Source organism: Neltuma alba, unplaced genomic scaffold (assembly GCF_004799145.2).
Source record: "Neltuma alba isolate B1F8T4 unplaced genomic scaffold, ASM479914v2 tig00012180_pilon, whole genome shotgun sequence".
Lineage (NCBI taxonomy): Eukaryota > Viridiplantae > Streptophyta > Magnoliopsida > Fabales > Fabaceae > Neltuma > Neltuma alba.
In genome coordinates this window covers 259,567-279,691 of record NW_021636723.1, presented here as the reverse complement: position 1 = coordinate 279,691, position 20,125 = coordinate 259,567, and the positions used below count along the sequence as shown (strand labels likewise).

The window sequence follows — 20,125 nt, the reverse complement described above, 5'->3', positions numbered from 1 at the left end:
TTAATTTATATAAATTAGTTTAAAATAAGTTGTATAAATACACGCGTGTGATATGAATTAGGGAAATTAATGACCTAAAGGAAATAATATTTATTACAAAAGATATTAAAAATTTATTTAAAAGGACCATAAAAAAAATAAAAATATATAAATACTCAATTGCCATTGTTAGGCTCTTAAACCATCTCAATTTGAGGGTGGAAATCAATGGAAGCTAGGCGTGTAAATCCATCTCACTGTCATTTTGGGTTCTGCTCACGCAACTTAGAATCCATGACTTTCATTGTGTTTTGTTCTCATTGGGTTTTAATTACGACGATATGAGTATAGATGCCTTTCGATCACATTGCATGTCAATTAATGTTACTATCTTAACAGTCAGTATTAGTTTTTTAACGGTATAAAGCAATATCATTATGATTTTAGACATTCGGAACAAATTTGTGTCTAAAAAAACTTTTGGATGCTTAGTGCTCATGAACAAAAATTTTCAAAATAAATTTATACCTTAATCTAAAATTTTTGCAAGTGTGGTTCTTACGGTCCTTATGGAAACTTTATTTATGATACTACCTCCTGTCCTAATTATAAAATCTTATTTGTAGTTTATAATCAGAGTCTTATAATTAAGATCGAAAGTAGTATTTTAATTCTGAATATCCATTCTATTGACGTCCAGGAGAATAATGGTAAGAGAGAACTTCATGTTCTGCTTTAGCTTTGTTGGCGTCACATGGATGAATTGAATTGAAGAGAGCAACTAAGAGTAGGAGTTTCAATTGAATTGAAATGCTTGTGTTACTTCGATCCTATATATAAGAATTAGTTTGTAATAAAATTGTACTATAAAATAGTTTTTATGTTTCTAAGATGGGATAGTAAAATGACATAGAGATCATGGCGGAAGGAATAATAACCGTAATTGCTACCATAGAGAAAGCAGGGGGTTTGTTGGGAGCAATTTGATATTTTTAAATTTTTATTTTTATTTTTGGTCTTTGCAAATAATTTTAATTTTAAAGATCCTTCCTAATTTTGTCCTGATTTCCCTATATGTTATTAGTAAAGATGTATTTAATTAATTTGATTTGATTAAAAAAACTATATACATCACTTAATTCTAAAAAAAAATTGTGATATAATGTCCTTAAAATACCTATATGTAATATTAGATTATATTACTTCTAGATTTTAATATAAGATTAGTTTGTGGTTCAATTTGAATGACAAATTAAATATTACATTAAGGACGAGAGGTAATATATTTGTTTATAAGTTATATAAATTAGTTTAGTAACAAAATAATAAATATTACTTTCAATCTTTAATATAAAACATACCTAACGAATTTGGATAAATTAAAAATAATTAAATTAGTTGTTTATAAAAAATATATTGGTTTTTCTAAAATACTTTCTTAAATCATTGGCACAGAGAGAAATTACCTTTGATGCAGATTTTCTTAATATAAACAATTAATAGTGATAATTTGAGGGGAAATGATAAGTATTATGGATAAAACATATTAAGATTTTATATTTAGGACCAAATTCAACTATTAACTAGCTCTTATATTAAAAATTGAAAGTAGTATAAGAGATAAAATGAATAAAAATATTATATATCTACTATCAAAACTAACTTTCTAAATGGCTCTTATATTAATATTTATGCAAGCAACATGCATGAGTCAAAATGACAAATATTGTCATATTAGGATGAACTGGATTCTCAAGAAGGATAAGATTCGATTCACGCACTGTTGTCATATATGGTAATCCTTAATTAATTATAGATAAAAATAGGATTTACAATTAATTAATTATCAACTCAGATGCACATGGACACAGAGGTGACATATTCCAGAATGCATTTGTAACGGAGAACAAGTAGTCAATTACTTGCTTGATCCATTCTTGGACAATGAACTCTAAACTCTGACTGGGTTTATATTTTATATAATTCATCGTTATACCAAAATCATTTAGATTTATCTCAAAAAACATATTTATTGGGAGGGTTTTAATTTTAAACGCTTCCAACTTTACAGAAATTAGTCTCAAATTTAAAGTGACTTAGGGTATCCTGAATCACAAAAAAAAAAATCATTTAGATTTTTAAAATTAAAATACATACTTCTCCTTCTTAATATAGAGTACCATTTAGAAGGTCTTCTTGATTATAATTATAATTCTTAAGCCATCTTACCTATTTTTAGAGTATTAACAATTATTTTTTTATTCATATACCATATGCCTTAATTAGCAAGGGCACAAAAAAGGTAGAAAAACTAGAAATTAATTTCTTGCAAAATTAATATTTTGATTTTTACAGCTTTGACTTGGTTGTAACTGAGTTCTTAAACTTTCATTTTGTGCAACTCAAACTCTATAATTTCAATCAATTAAAACTTGGTTTATGAACTTTCACTCATTGTAATTTAATCCCTATAGTTTTGACCATTTAAACTTTAGTCCTTGTGTTTCATGAAATATGTAATTTTATCTTTTAAAACATTGCAAATATTATTTTAAATTGTTAAATTATAGAGACTAAATTGCATCGAGTTCAAGTTTGATGACTGAATTACAGCTAAGTCAAAATTATATGATTAGAGTTACACCAGATTAAAATTTAGAGATTGAGGTACAACTAGATCAAGTTGCATTGAGTAAAAAATATAAAGAAAAAAAGATTACTTTTCTTTCAATACTCTTATAATATCAATATTAAAAGCTAACTAATTTTTATGATAATTTTAATATTTTAATTAACTATTAATTTTTTTATGGTATTCGTGAGGGGGGTTAAAACTTAAAATGACTTATATTTAAGGAAGCATTTAAGAAAGACATAGTGACATGTACAATGAAAATCATACTTGTATAAATGAATGAGTATTCACTACTTGACTTTGTTTCAATTTAATCAATTGATTTTCAGTCATTCACTGTACCAAGTAATAGTGTGGAGAACACTTGGTCAATTTCTTGTTGGGAATTCATTTTCACAGAATGAACTTCAGAACTTTGTTTGCATTTGAGGCCCAAATTATTCATGAGTTGTGATTTCCATTGTTGAGGGTTTTACTATCACAAAAAAGAGAGTTGTTGATTACTTAGTGATTTTTAAATTTTATAATATTTTTGTTTGTCTCCATATTTTTATTAATATTTTCTTTGATATATCATGATTAACTATCTTCAAAAGCTACTACCTCCGGCTCTAATTATAAAACTTTTTTTATATTCCTTTCGGTTTAAAATATAACCTAAACTTTCTTAAATGGGTTGATCTTTTTTATAAGATAACATTCATTTTTGTCCAAATATTTAATCAGTTTTTTTTCTAATTTTACCCTCATATATTCTTTTTCCTCTTTAATTCATTTATTACGTTTTTTACTTATTCTCTTAATTAATAAGGATATATTAGGAAAAACAAATATATGCCTTATATTGATTTTAATTAGTTTCTTGATAAATATAATTGATAAAGTTTAGCTTATATTTTGAACTGGAAGGAGTAATTTATAAACGAGATCTTATAATTAAGACTGGAGATAGTATTTAGAATATCTTCTCAAAGTAATTAAATTTTGTTTTAGATCTTCATCATTTTTAAAGTACTTTTTTCATTACGCAGGGGCTCAAAATTTTGCAAAATTAATCATGTGCTATCATCAAGATATCAATATGAATATCCTTACCAAAAAAAAAAAAAATCTAGTACTATTACTCTTAAGATCGGATACGCCTTCTTATTTTTTGTAAGATCCGATGCAATATATCGAACAAATCTGCGACTGCCACTGCCATTAAAATGTTTGTGTCTGCTTATCAGACTGTAATAATTAAAGCACATGATAGTGGTTGGAACTTAGCATTAAGACACAGCACTGAAGCTAATCAATAATTAAAGCAGTGTATGGTGCTCTTCAATAAAAAACATCGAAATAAATAGTCTTTTTTTTTGCATTCTATTGAACCTTTTGTAAGTTATACCTATAATCCAAAAGCAATTCCTTTAAATACTGGTGCTCCTGCACTAAAGCTAAATCCCTTGATTTGAATCCGGATCTTGTCTTAATGAAAAAGAGCTTTACAAAAGTAAGCAGATTAAAATACAACTTTGTCTAAAAAATTTTCTCTCACTTTCAAGTAATGCTGTTCTTAAAGTATTTTTTTGAGATTTAAGATTACCCGAAAGTATTGAAATGGGAGCAATGTTGTCTCTTACTGTTAAAAATATTAGTAGTTAACGTCAGTTTTCTTGACGGGGTAGGACAATATTGCTAGATTTTGAAATCTCTGGGAAATCCAAAAAAAAAAAAAAAAAACCTTCTGGGATAATATTGGTTCTAAGCGAAAACTCCTAAGAAAGAGAGAGACAAGAAACGCAGACTGTACATGAATATTATTGTTAATCTATGCCTTTCTTTTTCTTTTTCTTTTTTAAAAAATAGTGACAGAGCTTATGAGCAGTTCAGCTAAAACTCTGAAACGGCTTAACTTACCAGAATCTAAGGAGTGAGAACTTCAATGATCTTCTATTTTTAACTAAGGGAGGTTTTATAATTCCAAATACTACAAGGAAATAGCAACAGGCTAAGTTGAATAAAGCATTTGATTTTGCTTTTTTCTCAGTAAATAATCAATTTAAAACTCCAAGACCTGATAGTGTTACAATTTACAATTGAATTATACTCCATGTAGGAAACAGTGAAGAGTCTGCTAGCTTTTTGACATTGCAATACAAGAGAGGATTACGCATCTTGAGATCACAAAAACACTCTCAAGGCATCGACAACTTTCTCAGGCCTGCCAATGATGTAAGTGTGTTAAAGGCTAACTTTAGAGAAATTCAAGAATCTAATTATGTACTATACATATGCAGTTGAATATAATTTTGAACTTACCAGTCTTCTTGAGGCATATGCCCAGCTCCTTCAATCAACTTAAGCGTAATTTGTTCTGTATTTCCTTTCTGAAACTCCTCTGCCACAGACTGAGGGAGGTACTTGTCTGATAACCCCCAAGCAAGTAATATTGGTTTATCCCATCTGAATCACAAAATCCATTCAATCATATAATCAGTTCAGGTGTAAAGGATTTTGCTTTCTAGAGTTCTATTTCCTCTTGTATGATAGAAGACATTCATCAATACATGCAAGATGGATAGATAATATGTCCATTTTTAATTTTTATGACGCTATGAGGACTCAAACTCACACAGCATGGGTGATTACGAAGATCCTATGCGATCCCTCATGTGATTTGAGCTAAGTTGGGTAGTCACGGACAAGAAGTTCTCACTACTATATCATAAATTCAGGTCACAAAACCTAGTAAAGTTAAAACCATCAAGTCTTGTACGTTATATCTCATCAATACCAAGACAAAACTTAGGTGCAATGCTTTTGGTGTTCTCTATAAGGTTTAGCAATGAAATGAAATTATAGCATATGGGAAAACTTTTATGAAAGAGGTTTAGTTGTATACGATGTACAAATCTTGTGTTTCAACGAAGCACAAATATTAATTAGATAAAAAAAAATTGAACTTCAAAATGAATAAATATTGCAGAACATATGCTTTATAGGTGACTGCACATGTGTGTTTGTAAGGAATGTAATTATCACAATACTCATGGTGCGGGATTTTTAAAATAAGTAACGTCTGCTACTTATGTCATGCATGCTTCACACAATAACCTTTCAGATAAAAAATCTAATTAACCTAGAAATTAGGTTAAAGTGTATTTTAGCTCTTATGAGCATCTTAAAAATTTTTTGAAGATATGTAGCACATAATGTTTCAAAACCACTGTCATGTTGTCCTTTTTAAAAAATCAATGTTAAGTCAACGGTTAGTGCAAGCTAGGAGATGTTTTTTTAATCCACTGTTGATTTAACATTGATTATTAAAAAAAAGCAATATTGCATAGGTTTTGAACAATTATGTATTACATTGCTCCAAATTTTTGTTGGGGTGCCCATATATAACTCCTTCAGAAATACTTTTGAGGCATTTTTGCCCTTCGAGAGCCATTGCTTTTGTTCTCGATTTTTTATAGGCTCAACTTCAGTACGTTTAATAAAATAAAAGAAGATGTGGATGTAAAATATACCTTTCTGCTGCAAATCCTGTTGCTATCTCACTGAAACTACCCTTGAAGTTAGTCTTTCTTGCAGCTTCAAGCAGAGCTGAAACCCCAACAACTTGAATATTAATAGTTGCTCACATTCATCACATTATATCATCATGATTGACCTAATGATTTTTGAGAATCTGAAATAATCACATCAAATGCATTCCCTTTGTTCAGCTTAGGAATCAGTTCTAGTGAAACATTATTCTCAATCCTCATAACTATGTCTAATTCATTCTTGGCTTAAAGAAGATTTTAACAGGTTTTTTCAATACCCGCATACAACGATAGGTTCTACCATCACAAAATCTTTTCTTATATTTTGCAACTAGATACATGATAAAAGAGAAAATAATAAAAGTAAGTTATTGCACAAACCAAATCCAGGTCCACCGCTTGACAAGTAAGGTAACCGGTAAACGTCGGCCTTGTCATTTTTCAGGACGTAACTGCCAAAATAAAAGGTCTATAAGAGAAATCCCTGAAAGAAGTAAGTGGTTGAGGAGATTTTATCTTCTGTCTTATCATATGACATACAGTACCATGGAAAATAGCATGAAATTTGAGAAAATTATTTGTCCAATATGATTGTGATATGAAGATGACCACGACTTAAGTCAATTGGAATAGTTATGCTCTATTATCTACGCAGTTGATTTGTTGGAAATGCCATAAATGCTGGATTAGGAATGTTAGAGATATTTTTGTAATTTATAGAAGATAGAATTATAATAATCAGTATGTAATCATTTTGATTGATTTGTAATTATTAGAAATCAATTTTATACGAGCCTCTCACTGTTATAAACAGGCTCTGAATTTCATTGATGAACAAATTTTCTCAATCATTTGCTTCCGAAGGAAAAAGGTCATCTACCTTAATAAGTCTAGCCTTTTAAATAACTGATGAAATCCAGAGCAAAATGAAAATGAAATATCCTTCTGCTGAATGTTTAGCTCAATAAAACATTAACAGAATTCTGTTACAATTCACTTGAAATATATAAACACACACAGAAATCAGTAACAGCAACTAAAAGGAAAGGGAACATAAGAAAACACTCCCCAAGCTTTCAAAAGGCTGAACTTTCTCCTCACACAATACCAAAATCTTGCCTATCCTCCCTCTTGATCCCTAAACACCTTAATAAACCGCTCCATTCCATGAACATACCCACTCTCCTCTAATTCATCCCACCCACACATGTCCAACCCTCTTGCACTATCTTTTGTCTTTAAGTCCCTACGGTAACCCCTTGCCATCCTAGGCCCAAAAGCCAAGGCACATCTATGGCATAATGCTTTCTAACACGTAGTGTTAGCTCAGCCAGATCTACTGTGTGGCGGTAATGTGTTTATGTTGAAAGATCTAGAAAGAGATGCTAAACGTACAATTTCATAACTACACTTAGTTTCAATCATGTTTGCAAACCTACATAGGAACTTTAGCATAAAGAAAATGTCATACTATCTGAGGTACAATATATCATGGGCTGCAACTGTAAGTTAAAGAATTAGAATCAAATAGTCAAATACACTTTTGGATACATACGGGCTACCTGCTTCAATAAACCGCTCAGCCATAACAGCATTCTGGCATGTAAACTCACCAAATAGAGGAATTCTAGACAGGAAAGAAACAGAGTTAATATGATATAAAAACTTGTGATTATTAGATATTTTTCCTTGGTTCTCTATATCCATTGGCTAAAAAATCTAAGAATTATAATATTTGTGTCCGTGTGTGTGATCACTTGAAACATTTTCTTGGCTTTAAACAATTTTTATCATTTGCAATCCCTGTTGGAAGAAAATAAAGGGCTTAAAAAGTATTTGTAACCTTACTGTGGGCAAATACCAAGAGAATCTAAGAAATGAAGTACAGATTCAGCCAAGATTTTATACATGAGAGTTTGCAGTTTAGCACCAAATTTGTTCATATATACAACAAGAACCTAACCTTAGCTGCTGAAATAGTTTAGGAATGGGAGATGAGACTGTTAATGGGCTGTTTAGTATTGCTAGCTTTGATATCTTGCTCGAGTTCTTCAGGGCCCAAGTTAATCCATATGAACCTACAAGAAATCCCTTAAGGAGGAGTTTGGCATTATGTTAGACATATTATTTAAGTTCAAGATTCCACATTGAATTAATATGCAGCCACTGTATACACCTGATTCTAACTGGGGAACTCCAATTTTAAGATGCATATGTATATTTTCTATGTAATGACAATCAATGTTCCAGAACCTCAGATGCAAAAGATATTTTCAGAGACATGTCCTCCGTGTTTGTGCATACCTGAACAACCAGAAAAAAGGGAGATTTGACCCCTAGCACTTCGAGTAATTTATCCAATCCTTCATGAAACTCCTTTTCTGCAAGAATTATGAGAAAATCTTCAAGGGTATGGTTTTTATGGGAATAGTTGAATAGTTGAAAATGGTTGAGATCATTTTGATTCGATTTTTCCTTATAAAAACCTGTGTAATCAAAACCATATCCTGGCTGTGGTTTGTCACTGAAACCAAATCCTATCCAGTCAGGTGCAAAGCAGTGAAACCCTGCATCTGCCAACTATTAAGAGAAACAAAATTAAAATGGCGGGTAACAAATATTGAAAAGTTATTCAAGAAAACATTTTTTTGTCATATACGTCGATAGTATTAACAAGAGGAAAGAAAGAAGGCATATTTGTGGAATGTATCAGCATATCACGATACTCTTGAAACCAAGGGCTTGTGAATGGACAAAATTTACATGAAATTTCTCAAGCGATTGGGAGCGCAAGGGGATGCTTTGTTAGATAGGCAAATTCATTTCTTTGGCTCAGATGATCATGTTATTAGAAGAGACCATGAAATGAATTCCACAAGTTGCATTGGCATACATTGGCGTTTTTCTTTCCTGCTTCTCACTTTTGTATTTTACTTTCTTTGTTAGGCATATGCTTATGGTCCAAGAAAATGCCTAATGAATGGAGCAGACTTTAGTTCCTATTTATAAGAATAAAGGGAATATTCAGAATTGTGCAAGCTACAAAGGGATAAAAAATTATGAGCCATTTGATGAATTGTGGGAAAGAGTGATTGGACACAAGTTGAGATTGGAGACTTGTTTTTAGGATAAACAATTCAGCTTCATGCAAGGATGGGCTACAACAAAAGTGGTCTATTTACTAAAAGGGTTAGCGGAAAAGTATTGAAGAAAAGGAAAAGATTTACATGTAACTTTCATAGATTTGGAAAAAGCTTATGATCATGTACCAAAAAAAGTACTTTAAAAAGCCTTGGAAATGGAAGGCATCTGTGTTGCATATATCAAGGATCAATAACCTCTGTTAGAATGTCTTGAGGTGAGACAAAAGACTTTCCTATAAGCATTGGCCTACATCTATGAGACCTTACTTGTTTGGCCTAGCTTTATACGTTATAACTGAGCATACACAAGAGGAAATCCACAAGTGTATGCTTTTTGTTGATGATGCAGTTCTCATTTTGGAGTCAAGAGAAGAAATTAACTTTAAACTCGAGTTATGGAGAAAGATCTCGGAGTTGGAGAATTTTTTTCCTAAATAGGAGTAAAATAAAATGTATGCACTGTAATGAAGCTATTGAACCATATCTTTTGGTTAACAATTTTTCTAAAGATTTGTTAATAGAGTGCAATGGCATCATATAATCTATGTAGGTGATTCCACCTAGTAAGATAAGGCTTGTTGTTGTTGTTATTAGGCATCAAACAGAAAGAGAGATGTATTATTAAAACTATGACAACATGTAATCAGATATGTAGATGACCTGAGACATAACAACTCGGTAGCTGAAAGATTGGGTTGGAGCCCCATGAAGGAAAACAATCGTTCCTCGTCTGCTTTCTGCTGATCCTAAAAGGAAGTGAAAAAAAATACAAATCGTTTAAAACTTTTCTTGAACAAAAAATATAATTCTAAAGAGAGAGTTAGTTCTCAGCAAAGTAAATATTACCAGTTTCCCTCACAAACCATCTTAACTTCCCAGACTTAACGTATGACCCATATTCCTTGCCCTTGTCTTCTATCCTCTAGAATAATATAAAACACACAAGTTATATATGCTACTAGCACTGTGCTCCTTTGCTACGACTAATGTAATAAGTAGAACTCTATTTCGGGTTTCCAAATATAACTCTCAATTTCAATTGGCTCCTTCAATTTCTTTTTCTGCGTCACTCTAGTACTTGAAAATATAATTTTGTTCAACTTTTATCCTTTATGGAGATGCAAATAATCTACTGGGTTGGGAAAAAAAAAACAATCAGGCTTTTCAAGGTACTAAAGTGATGCAAGAGAATATTTTAAGGATCAAATTGGAGATTTACTTTTGAATAATATTATGACCATCATGAACAGCAAAAATTCTTTCAAAATCAGATATAATTCGGAGAAACAAGACACGAAAGTACAAATTATACACGATAAAAACATCTCCAATGATAGCTTTGGCATATATAATACTGAAAGAAAAGAGGTAGACTTTGGACAATGCTTAAGCTAAGGATCCTTCAACATTCCAACCCCTTTATGTTTATTCCATCATAATCCAATTCATAACTTGTAATAGAACTCCAATCAAGAAAAATTAAATCGGTTATTTGTAATAAAAAAGTTGTGACTATTGTTAAGATTAAAAATACTATAATCACTCAAAGTTAACTTAGGCATTGATATAAGATTATACTGCGAATTACAACCGAAGAGCATAAATCACCAAAACCATTTTATAAGTTAGCCATTAAAACAAAAGAAGAAGAAGAAACCGGAAGCATTATACCAGTAAGTACAAGAAAGGTTCGATGTCAAATAGACGTTACATAAAGCATTTGGCCGACATTGCCATCCTCAGCAGGACTCTCCGGCAACTGAATTGCGCTGCGGCTAGATGGGTTGTCGGTTACGAAGCCGAAAGGATTGAACTCAGGCGTGTCATTTTCGTCATTGGACTCACCCTTTTCTGCAGAGCTAGCTCGAACTCGAACTGTAACTCTCGGCGATCGTCTTCTCGTGTAATTGCTCAAGGCATTTCTGGGGTTTATGGAGGATGAGGAAACAGCAACGTTGAGGGAGAGAGAAAGCAGAGGAGAAGCCATCGTTTGGGGTCGCTGTGACTGCGAGTGGCAGAGGTTAGAACCGGGGTGACTCAGAAGTTGAGGACCAAGAGCTTCGTTCAACGGTTGAGTGTAACGAACAGAACTGGCCGCTTTTTTATTTCGGCTTTTTTGATACTCGGCCAATTATTTGTGGCTCAAGATGGGCTGAGGGGGCCAGGCATGATCATCCCCATGCCTTTTTTCTTTTCTTTTTTTTAATTTTTTTTAATTTTTCGTTTTATTTAGATTTCTAATTTTTTTTTGATAACATCCACTATTTTAGTTAATTAATATTTTGTGCATTCGATATCCTTAATTATTTTTTCAGTTACACCTAATATCATAAATTAATTATTTTTTTATCTTATCCAGTACCCTCAAATATTTTATAATGGGATCCAGTATCCCAAATTAATTAATTGTTACTATATCTAGTATCCAAAAATATTTTTTCTGCAATATCCAATATGTAAATTAATTTTTAGTGTATCTAATATTCTAAGATATTTTTCTAATAATACTCACTAACTAAAAAATACTCTGAATATACTAAAAATTAATTAACTTGAGATATTAAGTATTATTGAAAAATATTTTAGAATGTTAAATATAAATTAATTCAATTGGGCTGGGGCAGTGTGATGATATTCTCAGACTCTGTTATACTACCTCTTACTCTTAATACATGATACAATTGACTAATGAAAACAAATTAAAAAACTTATTAAATTATAGTATATATTATAGGACCTTTTCAAAATATTTATATGGATCATTAGATTATATATAAATTTATAAATAAAAAAATTAGTTTAAACAAATAATAAATATAAGTACTTTAAAATAATTTAATGAGTTTTTTAATTTCTTCAAATAAGTCAACTTAGTCTTATAAAGAAGGAGGTAGTGTTATAATTATACTATAAGTACTAAAAAAACTACGGAATAAATAGAGATAATCAGAGTTTATTTTAATTCTAAATATAATGTTTAAAGAGTAAAACAGTATTAACACCCTAATTTTATTTTCTAGATACTTTTAACATCATAATCTTTTTAGTACTACAATTTTACTTATTATTTCTTAAATTTGGGGCAATCTGAACTTTTCTTTGTTTATTTAAAACCACTATTTTCCTTTTATTGATTTTAATAGTTAAAATTAACAATTTTGGTTCCTTTTATCAAATTATTAACAATTTTCACATAAATTAACCAAATTACATTCACACAAGAAAACTGAAAAACAATGGATGAGACTGTATCAAATTTAATAGATTATGAGTAGCATTGTACTACTTAAAAATTAGAATGTTAAATGCACTTAAGAAATAAAATTAACGTATTGGATGCATTTTTACCCATATTTCGATCCACTTTTTTTTTTTTTTTTTCAATCTAACCTTTTTAACTATCTCCATTAATATTAGTCGTACATGTTAAGTAAATTTCTTTTAAGGGATAATTTCAAATAAAAGGCATGTTAAGAATATTAACACATTTTTTAATAATTAATTAGTTTAATTAAGTTTTTTAATCTCATGAAATTAATTATTTAATTTTATATTTAAAATTGGAGTGAATATTTTGTTAGATTTATTACACGTGGATGTGTGAAAATGGAAAATGTCCACATTACTCAAAAGAGTGGAAGCTCAGTTGAATATACTGTGTCTTGTGAAGAGAAAAGGAGTTGATCTGTCTATCAAAACTTATTAATTAATCCTCTTATCCTATTTGGAGGATAAAGTGAGAAATTTTTTTTTAATCATATTTACAAGTCACCTTCTTTAACTTTAACCATGAATATATTATTTTTGTCCTTCACTTAGTGTAGTGTATATAGTTATTTTTTTAAAAGATATATGTATTAAATAAAAATAAAATTAAAAAATTATTATATTTTAATCAAGAGTTCATACAGTTTAATGTTTTTTTAGCTATATAAAAGACGTCAAAAATACCCTATAAATAAAACCAGAAAAGTATATGACTCCTTGTTTTACATTATTTTTTTCAGAAATATTAGTCTCAATATCATATAAATTTTTAGCATTCAAGTGGTGATGAGATTTAAATCTCACCGTCACCCTTACCACTTTGCCCCAGAAAATTTCTCCGAGAGCTTCAGAGCTAGTGGCAATTGGCAAATGGGGTCCTGCTGATGGTAATAGGAGAATGTTTGGATTAGCTTTCTGAAATAATTTTATGGTGTTCAAAATAACAGTGTAAAAGCACTTTTTTAAGTGTTTTTAGGCTTTTCAAACAACTTTGAAAATCTTGTTTTCATTATTTTGCCACTTTAAATTTAAATTCCTTCCCCAACCTTGAACTTTTTTAAATAAAAAAATACTACCTCTCGTCCTTAATATAAGATCTTGTTTGACTTTTATTTTGATCCTAAATATAAAACCCCAATCCACCTTGTCTTTCATATTTATGCATTTTTTTCCCAAAGTAGCCCTTCTAATAATGATAGTTATAGTCAATACACTTGATTAACAAAGATATTTTAAGAAAGACAACACCTATTTAGGACAAATAACTAACTCAACTTACTTTCTTAATCTCCTCAAATTAGTCAACTGGCTTTTATAATTAGGACAGGAGGTAGTAGTTTTTTGGCCAAAAATCTTTTGTTTTTTTTTGTTTTTGGGTTGAATTTCAATGTCTCAGCACTTAACTAGTTAACTATGATTACCCTGTGGCCAAAAATAAAAATGTTTGAATAACCGTCGTGACGGCGGGAAGAATCCGATAACAGGTAGGGAAGATTTACTGGTTAGAAAAACATTCGGAAAAGAAAAAATACTGACATGATTCGATAATACTATTATACTACTTTTCAAAAATTGTGGGGGCGGAAAAACGCATTAAACATGAAACTCGGGGAGCTATGGTCAAAACTCACCCTGGGGGAGGAGGTTAGGGCAAGGCCGATTTCGCAATCTTCGACCGACGGAACGCTCGGATGAGCCTTTAGCCTGACCATGACCGGCGATACCTCGTATTCTGCGGACAAGAGCTTGTCGCCGGGTCAAAACCTCGACATCACGGTAATTGTATTCTTATTTTATGCCTGTGCCCAGAACTATCTGTTCCTCTGTCCGTCTCAGAGTTTCCGCTTCAAATTTGGATTTCAATGATGCATATACCATGGGGGCAAATAAATGAAAGTAACAACCGCTCTCTTTGTATGGGTCCATGTGGGTGTTTTCCAATTTGTTCTAGTTCGACTAGGTTTTTTCAGCGGTGTTGGTCTTTATGGTTCGGTCGGTGTAGTGGTAAATGGTAAAATGTGTTTTTTGAGATAGCTTTTCTTCTTCGATGCAAAAAAAAAAAAAAAAAAGGAGATACTTTTTCTTCTTCAAGAACTTCGCGGCTCTACCTAATATTGAGACTATACCGTAGAAGTTTAAGATGATTTGATATTAAATGGCTCAGTCTTCTAATGGCCTTGTGAGGATGCGTCGTAAAGCTGCTAGTAGAGTGTAATTAAGGGGCTAAGTCGTGAAACCTGTTGACATATTTCATGCCTTGCTGGATATTCATCGAGATCCCAGCAATTCAATTCATTCGATAGTGTTGAAGAAATAGCTGACTCAATGCTTCGAAAAAGTTGCTTATTGGATGAAATTGTTTTTTCCCTTCATAGAAAATGAGAATCATTAGGTGAGAGAAAAAAGAGAGCGCAATGGATATTTACAACCTCAATACCTGTCAATAACAAAGAAATTCAAGATGGTAAATACATAGAGTAGCTTCCTTATCAAAATATTTCAATTTATATACTTACCAAAACAAGTTATTTCAATTTATAAATTCAATGCGTGCACACTTCTTTTAGATCTGTTACTATTGAATTTATATTTCATTTCTCAGATAGAGGAAGGATCTCCAAACAGTGAGCAATTGCTTGATGTTGAGGATGAGTGCAATGACTTTGAAAATGACTGTGAGCAACTATTTGAGATTGATGGAGATGATCATGAAAATGGGAGAGATGAAACGGAGATTGTTGATTTTCATAATGGGGAATCTCAAGTAAAAGAATGCCCTCCACCTGTAGTAGGGATGGAGTTTGAAACATATGATGATGCCTATAATTATTACAATAGCTATGCCAAGGAACTTGGGTTTGCTATTAGGGTTAAATCATCATGGACCAAACGTAACAGCAAAGAGAAACGTGGTGCTGTGCTCTGCTGCAATTGTGAGGGTTTCAAAACAGTTAAGGAAGCAAACAGTCGTAGGAAAGAAACAAGAACAGGTTGTCTAGCAATGATTCGATTGAGATTAGTGGAATCTAATAGGTGGAGAGTGGATGAAGTCAAGCTTGAGCATAACCATTCATTTGATCCTGAGAGAGCACAAAACTCTAAGTCACATAAAAGGATGGAAAGTGGGGCCAAAAGAAAGATTGAGCCAACTTTAGACGTTGAAGTTAGGACAATCAAGTTATATCGAACACCTGTCATGGATTCATCAGGTTATAGATGCTCAAATGCTAATGAAGAAGGAACTAGTGACCACGCTAATTTTTCCAGGCATTTAAAACTTAGAAAAGGGGACGCAGAAGTTATTGCAAACTACTTCTGCCACAAACAACTGATGAATCCTAATTTTTTCTATGTGATGGACCTGACTGATGATGGACGCATGAGGAACATCTTTTGGATTGATTCAAGATCGAGGGCTGCATATGGTTACTTTGGTGACGTGGTTGCATTTGACTCAACATGTCTGTCAAACAATCATGAAATTCCACTGGTTGCATTTGTTGGTGTCAATCACCATGGGCACTCTATTTTATTTGGATGTGGTCTGCTTGCCGATGAGTCATTTGAAACATACATTTGGTTATTTAGGGCATGGCTTACATGTATGTCCGGTCGCCCTCCACAGACTATCATTACAAATCAGTGTAAAACCATGCAAAGTGCAATAACTGAGGTTTTCCCAAGAGCCCATCATAGAATTTGTCTTTCACAAGTCATGCAGAGTATCCTGGGGGACTTGGCACTGTCGCAAGGATATGATGCACTTCAGATGGCGTTGACTAAAGTGATATATGAATCTAAAACAGTTGATGAATTTGAGAGGGCTTGGGAGGATTGGACTCAACACTTCGGAATAAGCAATCATGAAAAGCTCCAAGCCCTACATGAAGAACGGGAGCGTTGGGCCCCTGTTTATTCCAAGGACACTTTTTTTGCTGGAATTTCTGATTACGTTAATGACGAGGCCATGAGTTCTTTTTTCTATGGTCATGTGCATCAGCAAACTTCTTTGAAAGAATTTTTTGACATTTTGGAATCAGTTTTACAAGAGAAGCATAAAAAAGAAGCTCTTGCTGATTTAGAGTCAAGAGATTCAACACCATTACTGAAAACAAGATCTTACTATGAGTTGCAGTTCTCTAAATTGTACACAAATGCAGTATTCAGTAAGTTCCAAGATGAAGTGGTGATGATGTCTTCTTGTCTCAGCATCACAGAATTTCAAACAAGCGGGTCTATAGTGACGTACATAGTTAAAGAATGCATAGAGGAAGAACCAGTGAGGGATGTCAGCCAATTTGAAGTCATATATGATAAAGCCATAGCAGAAGTTCCCTGTGGCTGTAACTGCTTTAACTTTAAAGGCTATCTATGCCGGCATGCCTTGTGTATCCTTAGTTACAATGGCGTGGAGGAAATTCCATGCCAGTATATTTTGTCAAGATGGAGGAAGGATTATAAGAGATTGTATGTACCAAATCTCAGCCCCAATAATGTTGATATCACCAACCCTGTTCAGTGTTATGATCATCTGTACAGACGGGCTATGCAACTTGTTGAAGAAGGAATGGTATCCCAAGATCATTATATGGTTGCTTGGCAGGCATTTAAAGAGTCTTTGAACAAGGTTCGCCTTGCAGCAGCCGACAAGATTGAATAAATAGATCAAGAGTGCATGTAGTTTGTGCCTGTAGAATTTCTTTTATTCATTTTTTCTAGGCAGCCATTACACCCGCGGTTGGTTCTTTGGGTGATGTTCATAGCTTTTGGCCGTGGCTGTTCATAGATAGTTGTAAATTCAACCAACTCTACCCGAAAGGTAAGTTTTTCCTTCAAATGTTGGATTTGGTTGGGCTAACATTCCTACCCCCAAAGTGTGGTTTTTCATAAAGCCGTTTTAAGAAAACATGGTTTTATGTGGCATTAACACACTCTTGATACTAAGAGGAGATTAATAAGTTTGCTGATGTTTGTTTGGCTGATGGAAAAAGGAACTATTCGAACTAGGTATAGAATCAAGATTATTCAGGAGCAGTTGGTTGCTTTCTTCAATTTTTATGATGCCATTCAGGTGGGGATCTTGATTTTGGCATCTTTGAGAATAGCCAGTCCGTGTCTTTAACTGGTGGTATGGGAGGCATTCCTGAGAATAATGGTTGCAATATTCAAAACGGCCCTATTGCGTACTCTTATTCCCCCTGTTTTCCTTTTTCGGTAAAATATTTCAAGACCACTAATGCTACTCATGCAAATAATTAAGAGGGATCAATATTTGTTGCTTTATTTATTTTTTTTGGGAGAATTAAAGTGAGGTCCTAAGGAAATAAAATAATTATAAAATAAGTTTTAAAAGTTGTCATTTTTTAATCTGAAATTTTTCATTACAGGTTGTTTAAGTTGTTATTAAAATTTTTTTGAGTAATTATTATTATTTTTTTGCTTGGAACTTCATTGTAATTCTTTCTTTTTTTTTTCTTTGCCAATGAATTTATGGTGCTTTAACAGTTTACACAACTTATGCGTTGGCCTTTTTCTATATGAATAATTATTTTTGTCTCTATATGTTTCAGCAAGCAGAGAAGAGTTGTGACAAATTCTCCGTAGTTAACGTAAAATTCAATTGAATCCATTATGAAGTTGAATTAATAAAAAAAATTGTGCTAATTATTTTTGCAAATTTAAAAAAGTTCAGGGAATTGAAAATGTTTATAGAAATTAAGAATTAAACAGGTGTAAAAAAATATTTTTCATAATTACAAATAATAAAAAATGTTTTAGTAAGTTTTATAGGGTTAAGGTGTGCTTAGCATCCCGAATTATTTTCCCAGGTGCACCCAGTGTCCTAAAGTAATTTTCGGTGCATCCAGTGTCCCAAACTAATTAAAACGGTGCATTCATATTCCGGGCTAACAGAAAAGTTAAGTTTGACTATTATTTGCTGACTCAGCAAAATGTTGACCAACGTGGCGGACACGTAGGCGTTTGATTTGTATTATTTTGACGGGCCAAGATACGTCTAGCACCTCGAACTATTTTTTCAGGTGCGCCCAGTGTTCTAAAGTAATTTTTTGTGTATTCAGTGTCTCAAACTAATTAAAACGGTAAGTCCACATCTCAGGATAACAAAAAAGTCTCGTTTGACCGTTACTTTACTAACTCAGCTGAAGGTTGACCGAAAAATCCTAGATGGCGGACACATAGGCGTTTGATGTGTATTATTTTGACTGAAAATTCAATTTATTTCCTCCTCTTCTAACATTTATCTTCTGCCAGTTTTAAAACTTAAAAAAAGAAAGACCACCGATCCACCCTCTTAAATCTTGGTACATGTACCACCCATTCAATTCCATTCTCGTTTTTAAGATTTTATCCCATTTCTTCCACCATATACTTTCATCTCCGCCTCTATCAACTTCTCATCCGACTCGTGTTTGTTTTCCTCCTCCTAGAACACAGTGAACTTTCCCTTGGTCACTTCGTCGATATCGTCGTCCCCTTCCGAAAAAACACCCGCTACTACCGGGCTCGTCTTGGGAGCTTTAGTCGAAATAATATACATCAGACGTCTGTGTGTCCGCCATGTAGGATTTTTCTGTCAATCTTCAGTTGAGTTAGTAAGGTAATGGTCAAACGAGATTTTTCTGTTAGCTTGGGATGTTGACGCACCGTTTTAATTAGTTTGGGACACTGGATACATAAAAAAATTACTTTAGGACACTGGGCGCACTTAGAAAAATAGTTCGGGGTGCTGGGCGCACCTTGGCTGGTCAAAATAATACACATCAGACGCCTACGTGTCCGTCACGTCAGTCAACCTTCGGCTGAGTCAGCAAATAATGGTCAAACTTAACTTTTCTGTTAGCTCAGGATATGGATGCACCGTTTTAATTAGTTTGGGACACTGGATGCACCGAAAATTACTTTAGGACACTGAGTGCACTTGGAAAAATAGTTCGGGGTGCTGGGCGCACTTTAACCCAAGTTTTATATTAGAACCATTCTTGTTCTACTAAAAACAAAGATGATTTTCCTCTTTAATTTTTGAGGGGTCAAAACAGTCAATTTTATTAATCACAAAAAAAAAATTACAATCGCCATCCACCAATAACTAGAATCAAAATAAACACTAAAAAAAATCAAAATAACAGACAAGGCAAACAAACACAAAACAAAAACAGAGTAATCTAAAACAACTACAGCCCATAGCAATCCTCACAAACGAAAAACTTAAGATCTTGCCGCAGAATGTTATTCAGAAAGGGTGGTGGCTCAAAAAACCATCCTTGCAGTACCACACATTTCCAAGCCTCAGCTTCCATACAATTGGTAGATCTATTGCCCCTGCGAGAAACCAAAGACACATTACATCTTCATAGCTCCAATACAGCCTTTAAATTCAGAATCTCCAAATCTGCAGAAAAGTCCTTGACAATCTGTTTCAATGATCACCTTCATCCCTTCCCGCCTCTCACTACTCTTCAATGCTTCCAGACTTGCCAAACTTTCTGCCATAAGTAAGAGTAGATCCCGCCTGTACCTTCATTCTCAATCCTGCAATAAATCATCCC

General features: G+C 32.7%; 2 protein-coding genes across 3 annotated transcripts; one reads left to right on the top strand and one right to left on the bottom strand.

Moving 5' to 3' along the window:
* Positions 1-4,523: 4,523 nt before the first annotated feature.
* On the bottom strand, positions 4,524-11,359 carry LOC114724238 (haloalkane dehalogenase). Of its 2 annotated transcripts, none has more exons than XM_028910555.1 (11): positions 11,002-11,359; positions 10,137-10,212; positions 9,951-10,036; positions 8,634-8,727; positions 8,452-8,528; positions 8,111-8,238; positions 7,703-7,774; positions 6,529-6,599; positions 6,130-6,205; positions 4,919-5,062; positions 4,524-4,820 (listed from the first exon to the last, which is right to left on the bottom strand). In XM_028910555.1, the coding sequence occupies exons 1-11, from the start codon at positions 11,275-11,277 to the stop codon at positions 4,781-4,783; spliced, it is 1,140 nt and encodes a 379-aa protein (XP_028766388.1). In that variant the 5' UTR covers positions 11,278-11,359; the 3' UTR covers positions 4,524-4,780. The 2 variants fall into 2 exon arrangements, with proteins under 2 accessions (XP_028766388.1, XP_028766389.1); XM_028910556.1 differs by having other exon boundaries at positions 10,962-11,025.
* A 2,798-nt stretch (positions 11,360-14,157) lies between these two features.
* LOC114724237 (protein FAR1-RELATED SEQUENCE 8-like) lies at positions 14,158-17,420 on the top strand. Its single transcript, XM_028910554.1, has 2 exons — positions 14,158-14,333; positions 15,160-17,420. Exons 1-2 carry the CDS (start codon positions 14,268-14,270, stop codon positions 17,215-17,217), a joined length of 2,124 nt encoding a protein of 707 aa, XP_028766387.1. The 5' UTR covers positions 14,158-14,267; the 3' UTR covers positions 17,218-17,420.
* Positions 17,421-20,125: the final 2,705 nt, after the last annotated feature.